This window comes from Hippopotamus amphibius, chromosome 13 (genome assembly GCF_030028045.1).
Source record: "Hippopotamus amphibius kiboko isolate mHipAmp2 chromosome 13, mHipAmp2.hap2, whole genome shotgun sequence".
NCBI lineage: Eukaryota > Metazoa > Chordata > Mammalia > Artiodactyla > Hippopotamidae > Hippopotamus > Hippopotamus amphibius.
In genome coordinates, this window is record NC_080198.1 from 39506414 (window position 1) to 39521833 (window position 15420).

Here is a 15420-nt window from a genome sequence, read left to right on the forward strand (position 1 = left end):
TGTGTTCACTATGCCTCCTGCTTTGTCCTCAGAGGCACCAGGAGCAGGTCACGTTTTCCCCCTTTCTGTACTGGGCACATCCCAGTCCTTGGCCAGCCTCCTGGCTTGGCCTGTAGGGGTATGTCTCTGCCACACATAGTGACCCATTTCTTTTTGGTTCCAGGTGGAGGAGATGTCAAGATCGAAAGTCAGAAGCTGAACTTCAAGGAGAAGGCCCAGGCGAAAGTGGGGTCCCTCGATAATGTGGGCCACCTGCCAGCAGGAGGTGCCGTAAAGGTAGTGAGTGGGTCCTGGGGAGGATGCAGCTGGGAGGGTGGGGCTGTGCAGCTGGAGTCTGGGCCCCAGCAGGTTGGCGCCTGTCGCCGCCCCTCAGTCTCTCCAGGAGTCATATCTCACCCACACCATCGCTGTTCCCATTGTCTGTCATCGGTCCTGAGCGGGGCAGGAGAGGCGAAGAGGCCCCAGTCCAGCCACCTCTCACCTGTCCAGCTGGAGACAGAACATTCTCCTGAGAGCCACGGCCTGCCTTTTTGAGCCCATCTCAGCTGTTTTCAGAGGGACAGGGCTGGAGTGCAGGCCCCCACAAGGCCTGAGAGGGGAATTTGGTACCTGCTCTGTGTCAGGCCGTGTTCGGGGCCTGGGAGTGGGATGGCACATTTTTAGCCAACCATGACGGCAGGCCCAGCATGCACCTCCTCTGGAGGGCTGCATGGCCGGGCTCCGGAGAGTGCTCGGGCAGCGGGCTTCCCATCCTGGTTGGGCCTGTCCTCCCTTCCCTCCCTCTCTTGCCTCCCCCTCTTCCCTCCTCTCTCCTTCCACAGTACCGTGAGATCCTTTGTCTGCCAAGATGCTGTCTGTCCTTTGTTCCGTGTCACCGGGTAGGGGGCCCACAGGCACAGCATCTTGCAGGCTCGAAGCCTGAGGGTGGCTGCAGCTGCTTAGGGAGAGGTGGGCAAGGGAGAGGGGACGAGAGTGGCACTGCGGGCCTTCCTCCTGCATCCAGCCGTCCAGTGTGGGTCCACCCCAGCCCACACTTCGTCCCGTCCACCCCCAGCACTCCAGTTCAAGCCCTGACTAGCTCCCTTAACCACGGGGGCCCCTGCCCTGTCACAGACCCTCAGGTCGTGCTCCATTCCTTGTGAGGGGCCATTCTCTGGTCAGCCCCCCCGGGGGCGCTAACTCAGGTGTAGTCGCTTGTCCCAGGGCTCATGATGAGCGCGTACAGATCACGGCTCACGCCTGGGCCTTTCTGACTGCAAGTCTTTTCTTTATTCATATCACCTCCCTTTCGTATCATTCTGAAACTAACACAGAGGCCCGTTTCTTTCACTGTTCTGATTGAAAACCACTGTGGAGTCTTCTGTTGTCACCTTTGGGCACTCCAGGCACAGGTGTGCCGGCACCAGGCCTCCCAGCAGCCCCCCTCTTCCGCTCTTGACTCACACTGGGTGTCCACGGTTGCCACAAGTCCTTTCTCTCCTTGAAGCTTTCCAGGTCCCTGCAGTCTCCCTGGTCACGCCTCCTTGGACACCTTCCTCCCTCCTTTATGTCCCCAGGCCCCGAAAGTGTTGCCCAGCACAGAAGAGGCCTGTATCAGGGGCACATGAATGATGGGTGAACAGGCAGGGCTGTCCCAGGAATGGCTGAGAAAGCCCTTCTGAGCACACGCGTGTGCAGGGAGTTCCCTGGGATCCCTTACGTCTGAGGTGGTGGCCTGCACTCCTCAGAAACAGGTTCAAGCTCCTGGAGCTCCCTAGCCAAGTCCAGACTCACAATTTGAGATCGTTCCTCAGGTTTTTGGCTAATAATCTGCTGTCATAGCTGTTCCGATTTGGCATCAGCCTTGCTGAGAAGCGAGGCGCCTCTCAGCCCTCACGTCAGAGGCTTCAGCAGGAGCACTCAGTGTTCACTAGCCAGGCTGCACTGCTCTCCTGCCCCAGAGCCTGAGTTCTTGCCCAACAGAGGGCCTCTCAAGCCAGGAGTCGGCCTGGCGGGTGCGGGTAGGGGTGAGGAGCACCTGGTCTAGACTCCCAGATGACTGGACCTTACGCCGATGGGGCAGCGGGGGTGGGGGCTGCGTGTGAAACCCAGCACCATCACCATCTCACTCCCTCCCCGACTGACCCTTCACTGTCTCCCCCACTGTTTCATTTGTAGACTGAGGGCGGTGGCAGCGAGGCCCCTCCATGTCCGGGCCCCCCTGCTGGGGAGGAGCCGGCCATCCCTGAGGCAGCGCCTGAAGCTGGCGCCCCCGCTTCAGCCAGTGGCCTCAGTGGCCACACCACCCTGGCAGGGGGTGGTGACCAAAGGGAGGCCCAGACCTTGGACAGCCAGATCCAGGAGACAAGTAAGTGGCTGGGCTTGGCCTGAGGGCCAGCCAGGGGCCCTGCCACTGGCTGCAAATTGAAGCTCCTTTGTTTTCTGACTAGAGTGTGGTCTGAATTTTAACGAAGCAACCTTTTATTTTCCAGGCATCTAATGATGACATTCTGGTCTCGTCTTCCATCCCCTGTGTCCCCCCTCTTGTCTCCCCCGTCACCCTCTCCCTTCCCTCCTCCCGTGTCACTGCAGATTGAGACCTACAGGCTGACGTTCCGGGCGAACGCCAGGGCCCGCACCGACCATGGGGCCGACATTGTCTCCCGCCCCCCCCCACTTCCATGGCGGCCCCAGCTCAAGCACCCGGGCCCCTAGCTCCCTCTCCCGGGCTGCCCTCTAGCCCCAGTGGCCTGGGCTCTGGGCAGCTCTCTAGGCCCCTCCCTCCCTCCTGCCTCACTTGCCCAGGGCAGCAGCAGTCCCACCCCCCACGCTCTTTCCACTCCCGGCCCCAGGCCCAGCTCCCTGCTTGGCTCCCGTCCTCACCATTGCGCCGCTGCTCCACAGAGAAGGTTGGGTGGAAAATGGGGTGGGGGGAGGCTAGCTTGGGATCTCCTGGGATCTGGGTGGGGGGAGCCGGATTCCACCCTCCTCTTTGTTTGGGTTTTTTGGACCAAACCCATGAGAAACTGACATACCCTCCCTCCTCGCTGGTCCACCTGGAGGGAAGAGTGGAAGTGACGGCTGGCCACGTGACAGCTGAGCGCTGACTGCATACCTTGGGCCTGCTAAGCCACTGCCTCTTCCTTTGACCCCATGATGGTGCCCACCTCGAGGGTGGCACCAGGCATCTCTTGCTGCCCTCCCCCAAGTTAGTCAGGGGCACTGCTGCCTGTCCCCACTGCTTCCCATACCTGCCTAGCTGCTGTCACTTTGTTTTATCTTTTTTTTTTTTTTAATAACCTGAAAACCAGTGGAGTAGTTTTGCAGGTTGAAGCCATGTCTAAATGAGGGTCCTTGGTAGGTGTTAAAGGAAACAGGGAGGGGAGATCCTGAAGCCTCCCGCTGGGAGGTCAGGCATTGGAGGCTGCCTTGGCTTGGGCAGCTCGGGGCCCCAGCCCCAGAGGTGGTTTGGGCAGGGCAGGTGCAGTGTGGAGGCTGTGGGCTGGAGAGCAGGCAGGGACCGCTAGGGGCTGGTCAGAGTGTGAACTGGTGGTTCTGGCATTTTGTGTGTATGCTGCTTTTCTTTTCTAACCAAGAGGCTGGTTTTGGCATCTATGTCTGTCTCATTCCCTGGGATCTGATGGGAGACAAGGTCAGGGCTGGAAAGGGCCATGGAGGTCAAATTCCTCCAAGCCTGCAGCCTAGGACACGCTAGCCTTCAGTTGCCAGGGAGCCCGATGTGTTCGGAACTCATGTGGATAGTGGGGAATCAAGTCTGGAAATTTAAAAATAAGCACATGAGATGGGCCATCCAGGCTCCCTTATAGCCTGACTGGAGATGGGAGAGAAGACAGGAGAGGCAAGGCCAGCCTGAGGAGGGGTGTCCTTGTTAGGCCTGGTCTTGGGATGGCTGCAATGATGAGTCCCGGGAATTGTATTGACACGAAGATTCTTATTGCACTTGTATTTTTTGTATTAAAGTTTGCATGGTTTCTAATAAAGGATTAAAACATAACAGTTTGTAGTGAAATGGCCTGGGAGACTCCAAGGCTTCTCCTCTGAAAGAGCATTTTCTGCAGTGCAGACTTGCCCCCAAGGAGGCTGCCACAGACTTGGCCCCTCACCCTCCCCCCCTCCTCTTCTGGCATCCCTTGGCGCTGAGAAAGTGGGGGCTCTTGACCTAGGTTCAGATTTGATGTCCATGTAGAGGGAGCGTGTCTGGGCTGGGCAGGTTCTTCCCATTTCTGAGGTAGTTTTCTCTCCAGGGAGGTTCAACACCATATGCCCAGCTCCCCAAGCACATACCAAGAAATTGCAGGGGTTTTGTGGGAAAAGCGCTCCCAGAGCCAGAGACTGTCCACATAGTGCTTCAACAGCACCAGGGACATCGGGGCATCCGTGTTTTGTCTGCAAGAAGGGGCGAGATGAAACTGGGAGGATGCAGTAGGAGGCGGGGTGCCAGGAGACGCGGTGGGGTGACAGTGCTGGGCCTAAAGGTACCTGCACCCATGCTGATGCTGAAGCGGATGACAAGCTCTGGGTCCTTTACTCCACTGGCCAAAGGTAGGGGTGGGAGAGGTGACCCCAGTGGAGAGCTCTCCAGGGGGCGCTGGGGTGGTCAGTGTTCTGAAAGTTGGTTTGGTCACAACTCCCTTGAAGGGTCCCACAAGCCAGAGAAGCTGAGAAGGCCGCCCTGACAGGTGGGACCAGAGGCCCTGCGTGCTGTGTTCTACTCTGCAGCCGCCGGCACTGGGACATTTCTGTACTTCCCCATTTGCTTATGGCTCAGCCGTTACCCACGTCAACCTGTGATTCTGTTGTAACGATTTCCAGAGTAAATAAAGCTCTTATGTCCCACTGCACAGGCCCTGTCTTCTGTATGTCCTGGTTGTCTACATCTCCAGCATCTGTGACCCCACCCCCTAGCTTGTCCCCTTGCATCAAGGGACCGGTGTGCACCATGCAGGACCTCAGCCCCTCATCTGTGAATCTGTGGATACGACCAAAGGTTAAGGTCTGAGTGGGTCTTGGCTGCTTGTGGAACTCTTCCCTCCCCCATCTGCCTGGGCTGCAAGGTGGCAGCCAGACTGAACGAGGGTCCACACTGTGGGTCCTGCCACACCTGCAAGGACAGCGCCTACCAAAGCAGCTGGGACAAAGACAAGGCTGGGCCAAGCAGCACAAGCCAAAACCCACGTGGGTGGTCCAAGTTCCTGAGGAGTGGGTTCTAAGCCCCTTCCTCTCCGAAGACTTGGGTTCCTCCCTTCTGAGCATTCACTCCTCCTCTTCGTTTGGGGAGCCGTGGCCCCCAGCCCAGAGCGCTGAGGCCCCGAGAGAGGAGCCCCAGGGGATAGCAGTGCTCACAAGGGATAAATAGAACTTTATTTTAAATAAACATTTGCACTCTGTACATGGCCCCAGCGGAGACAGGGCTCAGTCGTCAGCGGTCTTGCGCACGTCAAAGCTGCCGCAGGGCCCGCGCAGCAGCTCAGCCAGCAGGGCAAGCAGCTGCCCGTGCTCCTCCTGCACACAGGGCGGCAGTGCGGCCAGCTCGCTGCGCAGGCTCCGCTCCACCATGCGGCCCAGGGCCCGGCGCAGCTCCCGCAGCAGCCGCACGGTGCGTGAGTCGCCCTCCAGCCGCAGCAGGTCGCTGTCACTAAGGGAGATGGTGGCCCGGCGCCCATCATCTAGAGGAAGGGAAAGATGGCAGGGAGCCCAGGTGAGGCCAGGCCCCTGAGGAGACAGAGCAGCTGGAGAAGTGGTGGGGCAGGAGGTGAGGTGTGCAGGTACCCACCACGGATGTGGACGTCCCCGTCGGTCAGTAGCAGCACAGCTAGTGGGTGCACCTGGGAGGAGTCCCGGACAAAGACACTGCCATTGGACTTGACAGCCATGAAATATGTCAGCCATCGGCTCCGTAGCCGTGTGGCCTCCCTAGGGAACAAAGGGCTGGGTGAGGCCCCCCGCTGAACCATCCCAGCTGCCCCGCTCCAGCCTGCCAGCCCCCCACCTGTTAATGGTCGACTTGTGCAGCAAGATGTTGCCGGATTTGGTCCTGTAAGTGACACTGTTGGGCTTGAACTTGCCCTGCCGGGTCACCTTGCCCTGCCTCACCTGCAAGAATGAAGGAAAAGGTGGGTGGGTTGACCAAGGAGCTGGGATGAGAAGACAAGGCCATGGCCTGGTGCCCCCTCCCCAAGGCAGCACCTGGATAAGGTTGGGGTAGAGACCCGCCATCAGCACACCCTTCACCAGCTCCTCCTCCTCACTGTACTCGTTGCACTGGGCAGAAGCCAGGGTGCAGTCCGAGGGCTTCCCCACCAGGAAAGCCTCATAAATGTTCTCTGAGAACTGCTTGATGAGTCCTGGGGAGGCAAAGTCGGGGTGAACATAGGGCCACTGGTTCACAGCTCAGTGGGAACTGTCCCAATGGAGTGGGAAGGGTGGAGGGGTTCAGGGCAGCTTGGGACCGTACTGACCGTGGATGAAGCGCAGGCTGGGTGCATAGAGCAGGTTTTCCTCCAGGTAGTTCTCACGGGAGCTGCGATCCTGCCAGCGCAGCACCTCCTCCCAGCCAGACACAGCCCGCACGAAGGCCAGGTGGTCACTGCCACTGTCATGGCTCAACAGTGCCTTTACCTGGGAGGAAAGGAAGGTGCCAGGGTCACAGAACGGGGACCAGAGGAAGCCACCTTGGGACAGAAGGTGGTTGAGAGCCAGAAGGGAGAACAGAGGGCCACGCGAAGGCACTGGGTCTGACCTTGTCCACCTCCGCCCGGTTCTGCAGGCTGCTGCTGAAGGGGTCCCGGGTAAGGCAGGAAACAACCACTAGCAGCGGGTGCAGGCAACGGAAGATGGCAGCCAGCACTATGGCCTTGGCCAGCCTCGGGTCAGTGGAGATGTGGGCCAGGCGCTGCCCTAGGGTGGTCAGGTACTCCCGCTGGTCCAGCACCCCTGCAAGTTCAGCTGTCAGTCCCACCCTTGAGAGCCACTCCGTAGCCCGGCCCGGCCCTGCACCACTCACCGATCTCCTGGAGCAAGATCACAGCCTCGTCCACTGCCTTGATGTTTGGACTGTCCACAGCCTTGGAGAGGAACTCCACTGCCTACGGCATGAATGAGGCAGAACCCGTTAGCCCACACCCCACCTGCACATTCCCAGAGCCCCCCCCCCCCCACCGCCCACCTCTGCCACACCGTCTTCTCTGGCATGTGGATCTTGGCTTGCAGCACCAGGTTCTCGAGGGGCGTGCGCAGGATCTCCGGCACCTGGAAAGGGGCCATCTTCTCCAGCCGGCTCCGAGGGAAGAGGTGGTAGGCAAAGCCTGATTGGCAGCGGCCCGCCCGGCCCCGGCGCTGGATCACGTTGGCTCGTGACACCCACACCGTCTCCAGGCAGGACACCTGGGGGAGGGGGCAGGTGAGCAGCCACACACACTGCAGGCCTTCCTCCATGCTCCCCTTGCCTGGCCTTCACGTCACTCAACCCCTCAACACCTCCCCCACCACAGCAGGGACACTGAGACCCCACAAGTGTGGCCTTCTCCAGACACACACAGGCCCGTGGCAGATCTGGGCTGGGACTGGGCCAGGAGGTGGGTGCCACCTTGGTCTTCAGGTCGTAGCGTTCCTCCTTGTGCAGACCGCTGTCCACCACGTGCACGATGTCATTGATTGTGATAGAGGTCTCAGCGATGTTGGTGGCCAAGACAATCTTGCGCACCCCAACGGGAGGCTGCTGGAATATGGCCTTCTGGTCCATCATAGGGATGTTGGAGTGCACTGGCGGGCAGCAAGAACACACTGGTCATGGGCACTGCTCCGGCCAAAACCTCCCCGTATGAGGGCAGGCAAGGATTTTGACCCTATCTTAATGAAACTGAAGTCCAGATTAGCAATATGCCCAGTAGAGGTCATAAAACCAGCAAAAAGTAGTGCAGCCTGGTGAGAAATCCAAGGCCCTGAGCCCCAGATGAGTCAGTGCCCAGGACAGAGGGCAAGCCTAGTGTCAAGGGCCACCATCCTCACACACATGCTCTCACCTGGCAGGATGAGGTACTTGCTCTCGTGCATGCCCAGGGCCTCCTGGAGGCGTTGCTGCACTCCTTTGATCTCCTGCCAGCCAGGCAGGAAGCAGAGGATCCCACCTGTAAAGGGCCCTGCAGGCATGAGCCAGCGGTTCCTGGCAGATGGCGGGCAGAGTGGACATGGGGCAGAGAAGAAAGCACCCACCTGGTTCCCCGCGGGCATCAATGTGCAGAACCAGATCAGTCACAAGGTCCAAATCGAGAGCACATTCATCCTCAGACTGGGGTGGGGGAAGAGAGGCCAGTCACAGCCCCGGGGCCAGGGGTAGTGCACAGGACACGGCCACCACGACTCAGTGAGGCCAAGGCACGCGACACATCACCTCCAACCCTCACCACACCCTTGTCAAGCAGGCCTGATCATTCCCATTTCTAGCAAGGAAACCAAGGCTTGGGAAGGAGGAGGGGAATCCACAGAGGAAGGGCCAGGAGCCGTGGGCAGGACAGGGCAGGCGTATCCCCTCACCTCGTGGTGCCGATGCCGATGTGGGTACTGGTGCTTGCCCAGCTTGGCCAGGATGTCCTCCAGGTAGTGCTCCTTGACGGGGTACATGAAGCCGGGCACCTTGATGACAGGGCAGCCACCAAAGTAGCGGGAGAAGCGCTCATTATCGCCTGTGGCACTCATGAGCACCAGCCGCAGGGCCGGATTGAGCCGCTGCAGGCCCTTGAGCAGAATCAGCAGGAAGTCCGTGTTCACGTCCCGCTCGTGCACCTCGTCCACGATGACGTGGCTCACACCCTCCAGGCTGGGATTGCTCTGCAGCTTCCGCAGCAGGATGCCCACAGTACAGAAGAGCAGAGCGCCGCCTCGGGCCGGAGGCTTGCTTTCCAACCGCACTTGGAAGCCCACGTTCCGGCGCAAGGAGGGGCCCAGTTCATGGCTGACCCGCTGTGCCACAGAGACAGCCGAGATGCGGCGCGGCTGGGTGATGACCACATTGCAGCGTGCGCCGCGGCCCTCGGTCACGTAGCGCTCCAGCAGCAGCTGAGGGATGCGAGTGGTCTTCCCACAGCCTGTGTCCCCAGCGATGACCACCACTGGGTGCTGCTCGATGGCACTGAGGATGGTGTCCCGGTGAGGGTCCACAGGGAGCTGGGGGGCCTCCTGCCAGACTGGCCCTCGCCGCCGCCACAGCTCCAGCAGGCTCTGGCTCAGACGCAGCTCCTCTGCTTCTGACAGGGGCACGTAGGGCTTGCCTGTGATAGGGTCACTCAGGGGCCCCAAGTCCTTGCCCAAGGGCAAGATGTCATCACTCTGCAGCCGAAGCTCTGGAGAGATCCACGAACTGTCCACGGGGTACTGCGGGACGGGAGAGGCAAACAAAATGGGGAAGAGAAATACTTTCTTCTCATTTACCCACAGCCATCCCCTCCACATGATTCACCTGGGCCAGAGGCTGTGGCCCAGCCCACTGAAGAGGACTCAGTCCACGACTGCCCCGGGGCCCTTGTGGGCAAGACTAGACTGCTTGGGGGAGGGTGCTCCCAGGCTCCATCCCCAGTGGAGAAAGCTGGAAGTCACTACCACCTGCTCCAGGTGGAGGCTCTTGGTCTGGGGAAACGAAGGCAGGCAGGGAGGGGGGACAGGGGGATTCTCTTACGTGGTTCAGGAAGGTCTCTATCTTGCGGAGGATGGGCTCGGGCACCTGGATGGTACATGGCCGGCGCTGGGTCTCACCCAGCTCACGCAAGGAGGCCAGGTTATACATGGCGTGGGTGAGCGGCTCGTTGTTTCGGTCCACCAGGCCCAGGCTCTGTAGAGGGGGCATGGGCGACTCAATCTATGCCTGTCTCCCCAGAACTGGCCCAGACCTGCTCAGGAGCTCAAGAGAAGTCATGCAGAACAACATCTTTTTCTTTTTTTTTTTTTAATATATTTTATTTTTCTGGCCACGCGGCATGCAGGATCTTAGCTCCTCAACCAGGGATTGAACCCACGCCCCCTGCAGTGGAAGCATGGATTTTCAACCACTGGACTGCCAGGGAAGCCCCGGAATTTTGTTTTTTAACATGTTTTCTAAGAGTTTTTTGGGGGGTTGGGCTGACATGGTACAGGAGGGAGAAATTAGGAACCAGGAAAATATAAGTCTACACACACACACACACACACACACACACACACACACACAGTTAAAAATAATTCAAGAAAAATAAGACCTGATGTGTCTGAGTATTACAACCCCCACCTGCCCAGGTGGGTGCCCCTGAGAAATCTCTCCTTGAGCAGCCAGAGCCCTCACAACAGCCCAGTCTCACTTCTGTGAACTCCCACCTCTGAGACAGGTGGGCCAGGCCTTTAACAACCTCATAACACACCTTGCAGGCCCCTCTGCCTTTGCTGCCCACCAAATCCCACCCCACCCCTGCCACAACCTTTGAGGTCCAGCTGCCACACCACCACCTGCCTCTGCATGACACCCAGTCCATCATACAAATGTACACGGAAACTCCTGTAAGTATCTACTCACACAACTTGATAAAATAAGCCATTAGAAGGGAGACTGTGTTTTATTTCCCTAAATAAAGCCTGAAGCCACCTCACCAGAAATAAGACGAAGCATTCCAACACATCGGGCAAGTGTGGAAAACAAGCCATTTCCCCCTATAGTCTATCATGTCTGGATTCCACACACCCTCCAAAGCCCAGAGCAAACACTCCCTCCTTTAAGAAGGCTACGCCCCCGGGACCAACCCCCTTCCCCTGGCCTCCTGGTCCCAGGAACAAAAGAGGTGCCAACAGGGCCACCTTGCTACAGGAGAGGCCTCTGTCCTTTCCCAGGACTGTGAGAATTTACCTGCAGCCTTTGACAGGGGGCAGCCAGCTGCTCTCAGAAACTGCCGCCACCTGGAAGCCTGCTCCTTCCTGAGACAGGCCTCTACCATGCTGAGGCTCTTCTTCTCATCACTGTTTTTGTCTATCAAACTAAAATTCAGACTTCCTCAAAGTTCTCCCAGTTAGCCCTAGTTCTGTCCTCTTGAGCCACAGGTAACAACACATCCATTCCCTCTCACCACTGACCCCATCGCTCTTCAGTTCTCCAGGATCTTGTTACCACTCACCATCAGCTATATCTAAAATTCAGTTCCTAGAGCCAAACGTGCACCAAAGGTATATCTGACCATTCAGAGTAAGACAGGGCTTCTTTCCTCTCTTATTCTGCAAACCAGCCCTCCACTGGGTTCAGGTAACTCCCACAACTAGGGTATCAGCTGACCTCCAAAGCTGCTTCAAAATGACTGCCAGCTACAAGCCACACTGCCTTCACCTGAATGTTGGTCCCTTCCACCTTCATCCCAGATGAACGTCACAGTGTTTGTTTTGGCCACAAAGCCCAAGTTATCAAGATCTTTCTAGATACCAAGTCTGTCCATCAACAGAGACATCATTTCTCCAGCTCCACACCATTCAGAATGATGAGCATGTCTCCTCCTGGCTTCACCAAGGTTCTAGCCAACAGTGCTGAAAAGGCTGAGTTCACAGGCAAAGCACCTCCTCAGGGACTGTGGAAAGCCCTGGAAATAGCACCCCACAGCCTGACAAGCAAGGCTGGGACACCAGATACTTCTGTGGCCAGGCCAAAAGCCTGGCAATGGTAGATTTCATTTCCTAGAAAAGTGGATCATTTGCCAAGGGTAGCAGAGAGCTCCAAGACATCTCATACATCACACCAGGGACCCTTCTGCACTCACCTTCAGTTTCTTACAAGCCAAGGCTGCTGCCTTATTTTCTGCTTCTGCTTTGCGACGCCCTTTGGCGACAAAGGTCATGGGACAGGGCCAGAGTAGGGTGAGGGTGGACAGCTTGGTCTTGGTGCCCACGGTATGGAACTGCATGAGGTTCTACACAAAGCGCAAGAGAGATGGTTACAAAAAGGCAGGGAATGAAAACATCTAGGTGTTCTCAGAATGCCAAGGAACCCAGAGATGGATTTATCCCCCATCTGAGCAGGTACCAAACATCAGCCACAAAAGAAGTGCCAATGGACAGGCAGAAAAGCAAGCCCTGTGGGACTGCAGCTCCCAGAACCTGGTCTTGCTTCTCCTGTGGTATCACGATTTCACAGGAGGAGATGGCATTTGGGCAGCTCCACTACCTGCCCTCCTAGCCCTCTGTCCTCTCAGCACTTTCGAAGCAAACAGGTGTGATGGCAGCTGTGGGTTGAAGCTGTCAACACAAACTAAAAACCAAGCACATCCTGGAGGGACAAAAAGGCCTTTCACCTATAGAGAAGCTCTACTTTACCAAAGCCCCTCAGCCTGGCAGCAAAGATGAAAACCTCAGCAAGTCAGCCACCCCTTCCCCAAACCCTCCATTCCTGCCCACAACCCTTGAACAGATTCGAGTCTTCCATTCCTATAGTCCCCAGCCCCTCCCTGTGCTCCAGTGTTCTGACTTCCATTCTGTCCCTGCTGTTTCAACCCTCCAAGGACCTTGAGTTTCCCCAGCTGGCCCAGGCTGGGCTTGGGGAATGGGCATCTTTGGCCCTCCCACACAGCAGTAGTGTCCCTCCCACCTGGTCTTGGGGAAAACCACACTTGACCAAGCCAGCTCCCCACTCACACACACTTTTAGGGGACCCCACTCACCTTGGCTGTGGAGGACGATGTCGCGATCTGAATCACCTTGGCCAGAAGGTTCTTGGGAAGTGGAAACTGGGTCAGAGCCCTAATAGCACTGTCATCATCTGTCATTTCAAAAGAACCCCCCCTGGGAAGACCAAAAGTTTAGGTGAAAAAGCGCTCTCTATTCCTGGGCCAATTTCACCTACTCTGAGACCCAGGGGCTAGGACACTGCCTTGTTGCAGGAGGCAGCCAGGAGGCCGGGGCATCTCCACTTGGCCTGTGATCCTCTCACAGACACACAGCATACCTGGTGCTTCCTCAATTCCCCCAAACAGATAGGAGGGTAGGGGCAGGGGGCAGACAGAGTAGTTGCTGGGCCTCTGAAGGACCCAAGTGTGAACTGCAGGGAGGGTGCATGCTGCTGTCTGGCAAAAGCCCAATCATACAGAACATGGCCACAGCTGGCTTTCCACAAGAACAGGCAGATCTACCAATGAATGAGAGACATGGACTGAGATGTGGGGCAGGGGCCCTCCCATCTCAGAGAAGGCTCCCAGGGAACATGCCCCCACCCCATGTCAAGGTGCAGCCAGCTTCCCCGGCATCCCCTGCCCCGGGCTGTACCTCGAATCCCTGAGTGGGGTGTGGGAATCCTGCTGGGTCATAGACAGAAACTCAGTGACATCAATGGTCCCTTCTTCTAGCTCTTCCTCCTCATCTTCCTCTTCTTCCCGGCCCAAGGAGCGGGATAGGCCCCCAGGTCCCCCTGGCCGGATGCTCTCAGGATTCAGCTGCCGCCAGGAAGTAGGTGGCATGGTGGGTTCTGCGCGCCACCAGCTGTCAGCCGGAGATCCAAAGCGGTCGGCCAGCACTCGGTATTTGGCTGCATCAAACAGCTCGTTCCGGGGACCCAGCAGACCCCAGCCCTGGGGAAAAAAGGGGCACTGTGAGGGCCCATACCACTCTCATACCTCAGGCTGCTTGGAACCTGCCCACTTACACCATAAGTCCCTCATGTGTGGGAGCCATGCTTTTTCACTATTCTACTCACCTCAGGCCCTCGTCCAGAACTGGGCATAGAGAGAGCACTTAATGCATCTAGCTTCAACACGTGAAAATGGCAAGGTAAATTCTTACGGCTGTTAGACAAAAGACCAAAAAAACAAAAAAAAGAAAAGCCCCACAAAAACCCCACACGGCAATGGGAAGCAGATACATTCACAAGGTGATCTTGAGAGCTTCAGTGAGTGTAGCAATTAGGAAATATACTGTCTACACCATAAAACAGATATACCTCTGACACAAGAATCCTACACTGGGAACATATTCTAGAAATAACACCAAACGTTTTTAAAGCCAGTTATACAAAAATATTATTTAAAAATGTATTAGAGCTTCATTCTTTCTAGAGAAAATCAAACAAGACATTGCCGAGTCTCTAGAATGTACAAAGCAACATGCTTGCCACCTTGGGCACCATCAGGAGAGACAAGACCTGGTCCCTGCCCTCAAGAAGCTCAGAATCTCAGAGGCAAGAGAGAAATGCAGAAAGCAAGAGTCTAAAGAACAAAAAAAGCAGGAAGCTAGAAGAACAGGAGTGGCACAAGAACAGAGCACAAGGTCAAGAAATTCAAGTTGGAAGTGGTAAAAACAACATGGGTAAGCCAGATGCGTCAAGAGGGTTTCAGACATTACAGCCAAGTGACAGTGGACGGCAGGCGCCAGAATCCAGGCACTGCTCCACGGTGCGGCTTCTGCCCCATCTGACTCGTGACAAGCTGAGGAATGACTACTCCCTTCTTAAAACTCTCTCCTCACACTTCTGAAAGAACCAACCATAATTTAAAATGTAATGAGGAAAATTCTATTCACAATAGCAACAATAACCAAAGCCTACCTAAAATGAACTTAAAGGAACAGATTTATATATTTTTAAAAAGTATGAAACTTGGTAAAAGGACACAAAATATGGGAGTTCCTGATGATGAAACTTTTTGTGTGAAAAGACAAAAGCCTCCTAAGTTAATCCATGTAACATAATTCCAATCAAAGTCTGGACAGACTTTTTGGGCACTTGACAAATTGATTGTCAAACCTGTGTGGAAGAACAGATGCATGAGAACAGCAGGATTTTGTGACAGAGAATGTGAAAAGGGCACGTCACACACATTCGCACACATGAAAGCCACAGCCACTCAGGGCAGGGCTGTATATGTGCCTGGCCCAAGGCTCAGCTTCCATGCTTCTACCTCACGTCACTGCCTATTTATAAGGACCTTCTGATTATACAGAAAACACACACAGCACCCTCCCCTTGGCCTTCCCTAGGTCAACGACAGCATGCTTCTCCTCCCTGCCTCCCACTCACCAGCAGCACCCCCGCCACCCCGCGCTCCCCGCCCCAGTCATGAGCCCTCCTGGTAATGAATACCAACCCAGCCCGCTTCCCCTCCAGGGCTCCCCGGACTGGCTCACACTTCCCCACCAGCCTGCTCTTCCTCCCTCCTCCATCTGACCAGTCACTGTCTTTTCCAGCTCTTTAATATCCCCAGAAGAAAGCTCCTGGGACTTCCCCAATGATCCAGTGGTTAGGACTCCGAGCTTCCACTGCAGGGGCACGGGTTCAATCCCTGGTTGGGGAACTAAGATCCCACATGCCTCTCGGCCAAGGAAAAAGAAGAAGAAAAAAAGAATTTCATCTTTGGACTTTCCTGGTGGCGCAGTGGTTAGAATCCACCTGCCAATGCAGGGGACACGGGTTTGAGCCCTGGGCCGGGAAGATCCCAC

General features: G+C 56.5%; 2 protein-coding genes across 35 annotated transcripts in view; one reads left to right on the plus strand and one right to left on the minus strand.

Moving 5' to 3' along the window:
• The window catches only part of MAP4 (microtubule associated protein 4), a 170900-nt gene extending 166906 nt beyond the window's left edge, over nt 1–3994 (plus strand). For 20 of the 22 annotated variants that reach the window (XM_057705681.1, XM_057705696.1, XM_057705692.1 and 17 more), the window contains 3 exons: nt 164–276; nt 2158–2347; nt 2472–3994. In XM_057705681.1, the coding sequence (XP_057561664.1) occupies nt 164–276; nt 2158–2347; nt 2472–2479 (311 nt within the window). In that variant the 3' untranslated portion in view covers nt 2480–3994. Of the gene's footprint in view, nt 1–163; nt 277–2157; nt 2386–2471 lie in introns of those variants that run through there. The other 2 variants (XM_057705686.1, XM_057705701.1) reach the window with 2 other exon arrangements.
• Nucleotides 3995–5345: 1351 nt separating this feature from the next.
• Nucleotides 5346–15420, minus strand: part of DHX30 (DExH-box helicase 30) — a 30277-nt gene continuing 20202 nt past the window's right edge. For 10 of the 13 annotated variants that reach the window (XM_057706019.1, XM_057706014.1, XM_057706017.1 and 7 more), the window contains 15 exons: nt 13258–13559; nt 12657–12777; nt 11760–11909; nt 9671–9823; nt 8533–9369; nt 8212–8287; nt 8022–8126; nt 7166–7761; nt 7004–7085; nt 6740–6933; nt 6459–6618; nt 6187–6344; nt 5990–6093; nt 5774–5913; nt 5346–5666 (listed from right to left, as the gene is read on the minus strand). In XM_057706019.1, the coding sequence (XP_057562002.1) occupies nt 5413–5666; nt 5774–5913; nt 5990–6093; nt 6187–6344; nt 6459–6618; nt 6740–6933; nt 7004–7085; nt 7166–7761; nt 8022–8126; nt 8212–8287; nt 8533–9369; nt 9671–9823; nt 11760–11909; nt 12657–12777; nt 13258–13559 (3432 nt within the window). In that variant the 3' untranslated portion in view covers nt 5346–5412. The remainder of the gene's footprint in view (nt 5667–5773; nt 5914–5989; nt 6094–6186; nt 6345–6458; nt 6619–6739; nt 6934–7003; nt 7086–7165; nt 7762–8021; nt 8127–8211; nt 8288–8532; nt 9370–9670; nt 9824–11759; nt 11910–12656; nt 12778–13257; nt 13560–15420) is intronic. The other 3 variants (XM_057706022.1, XM_057706024.1, XM_057706021.1) reach the window with 1 other exon arrangement.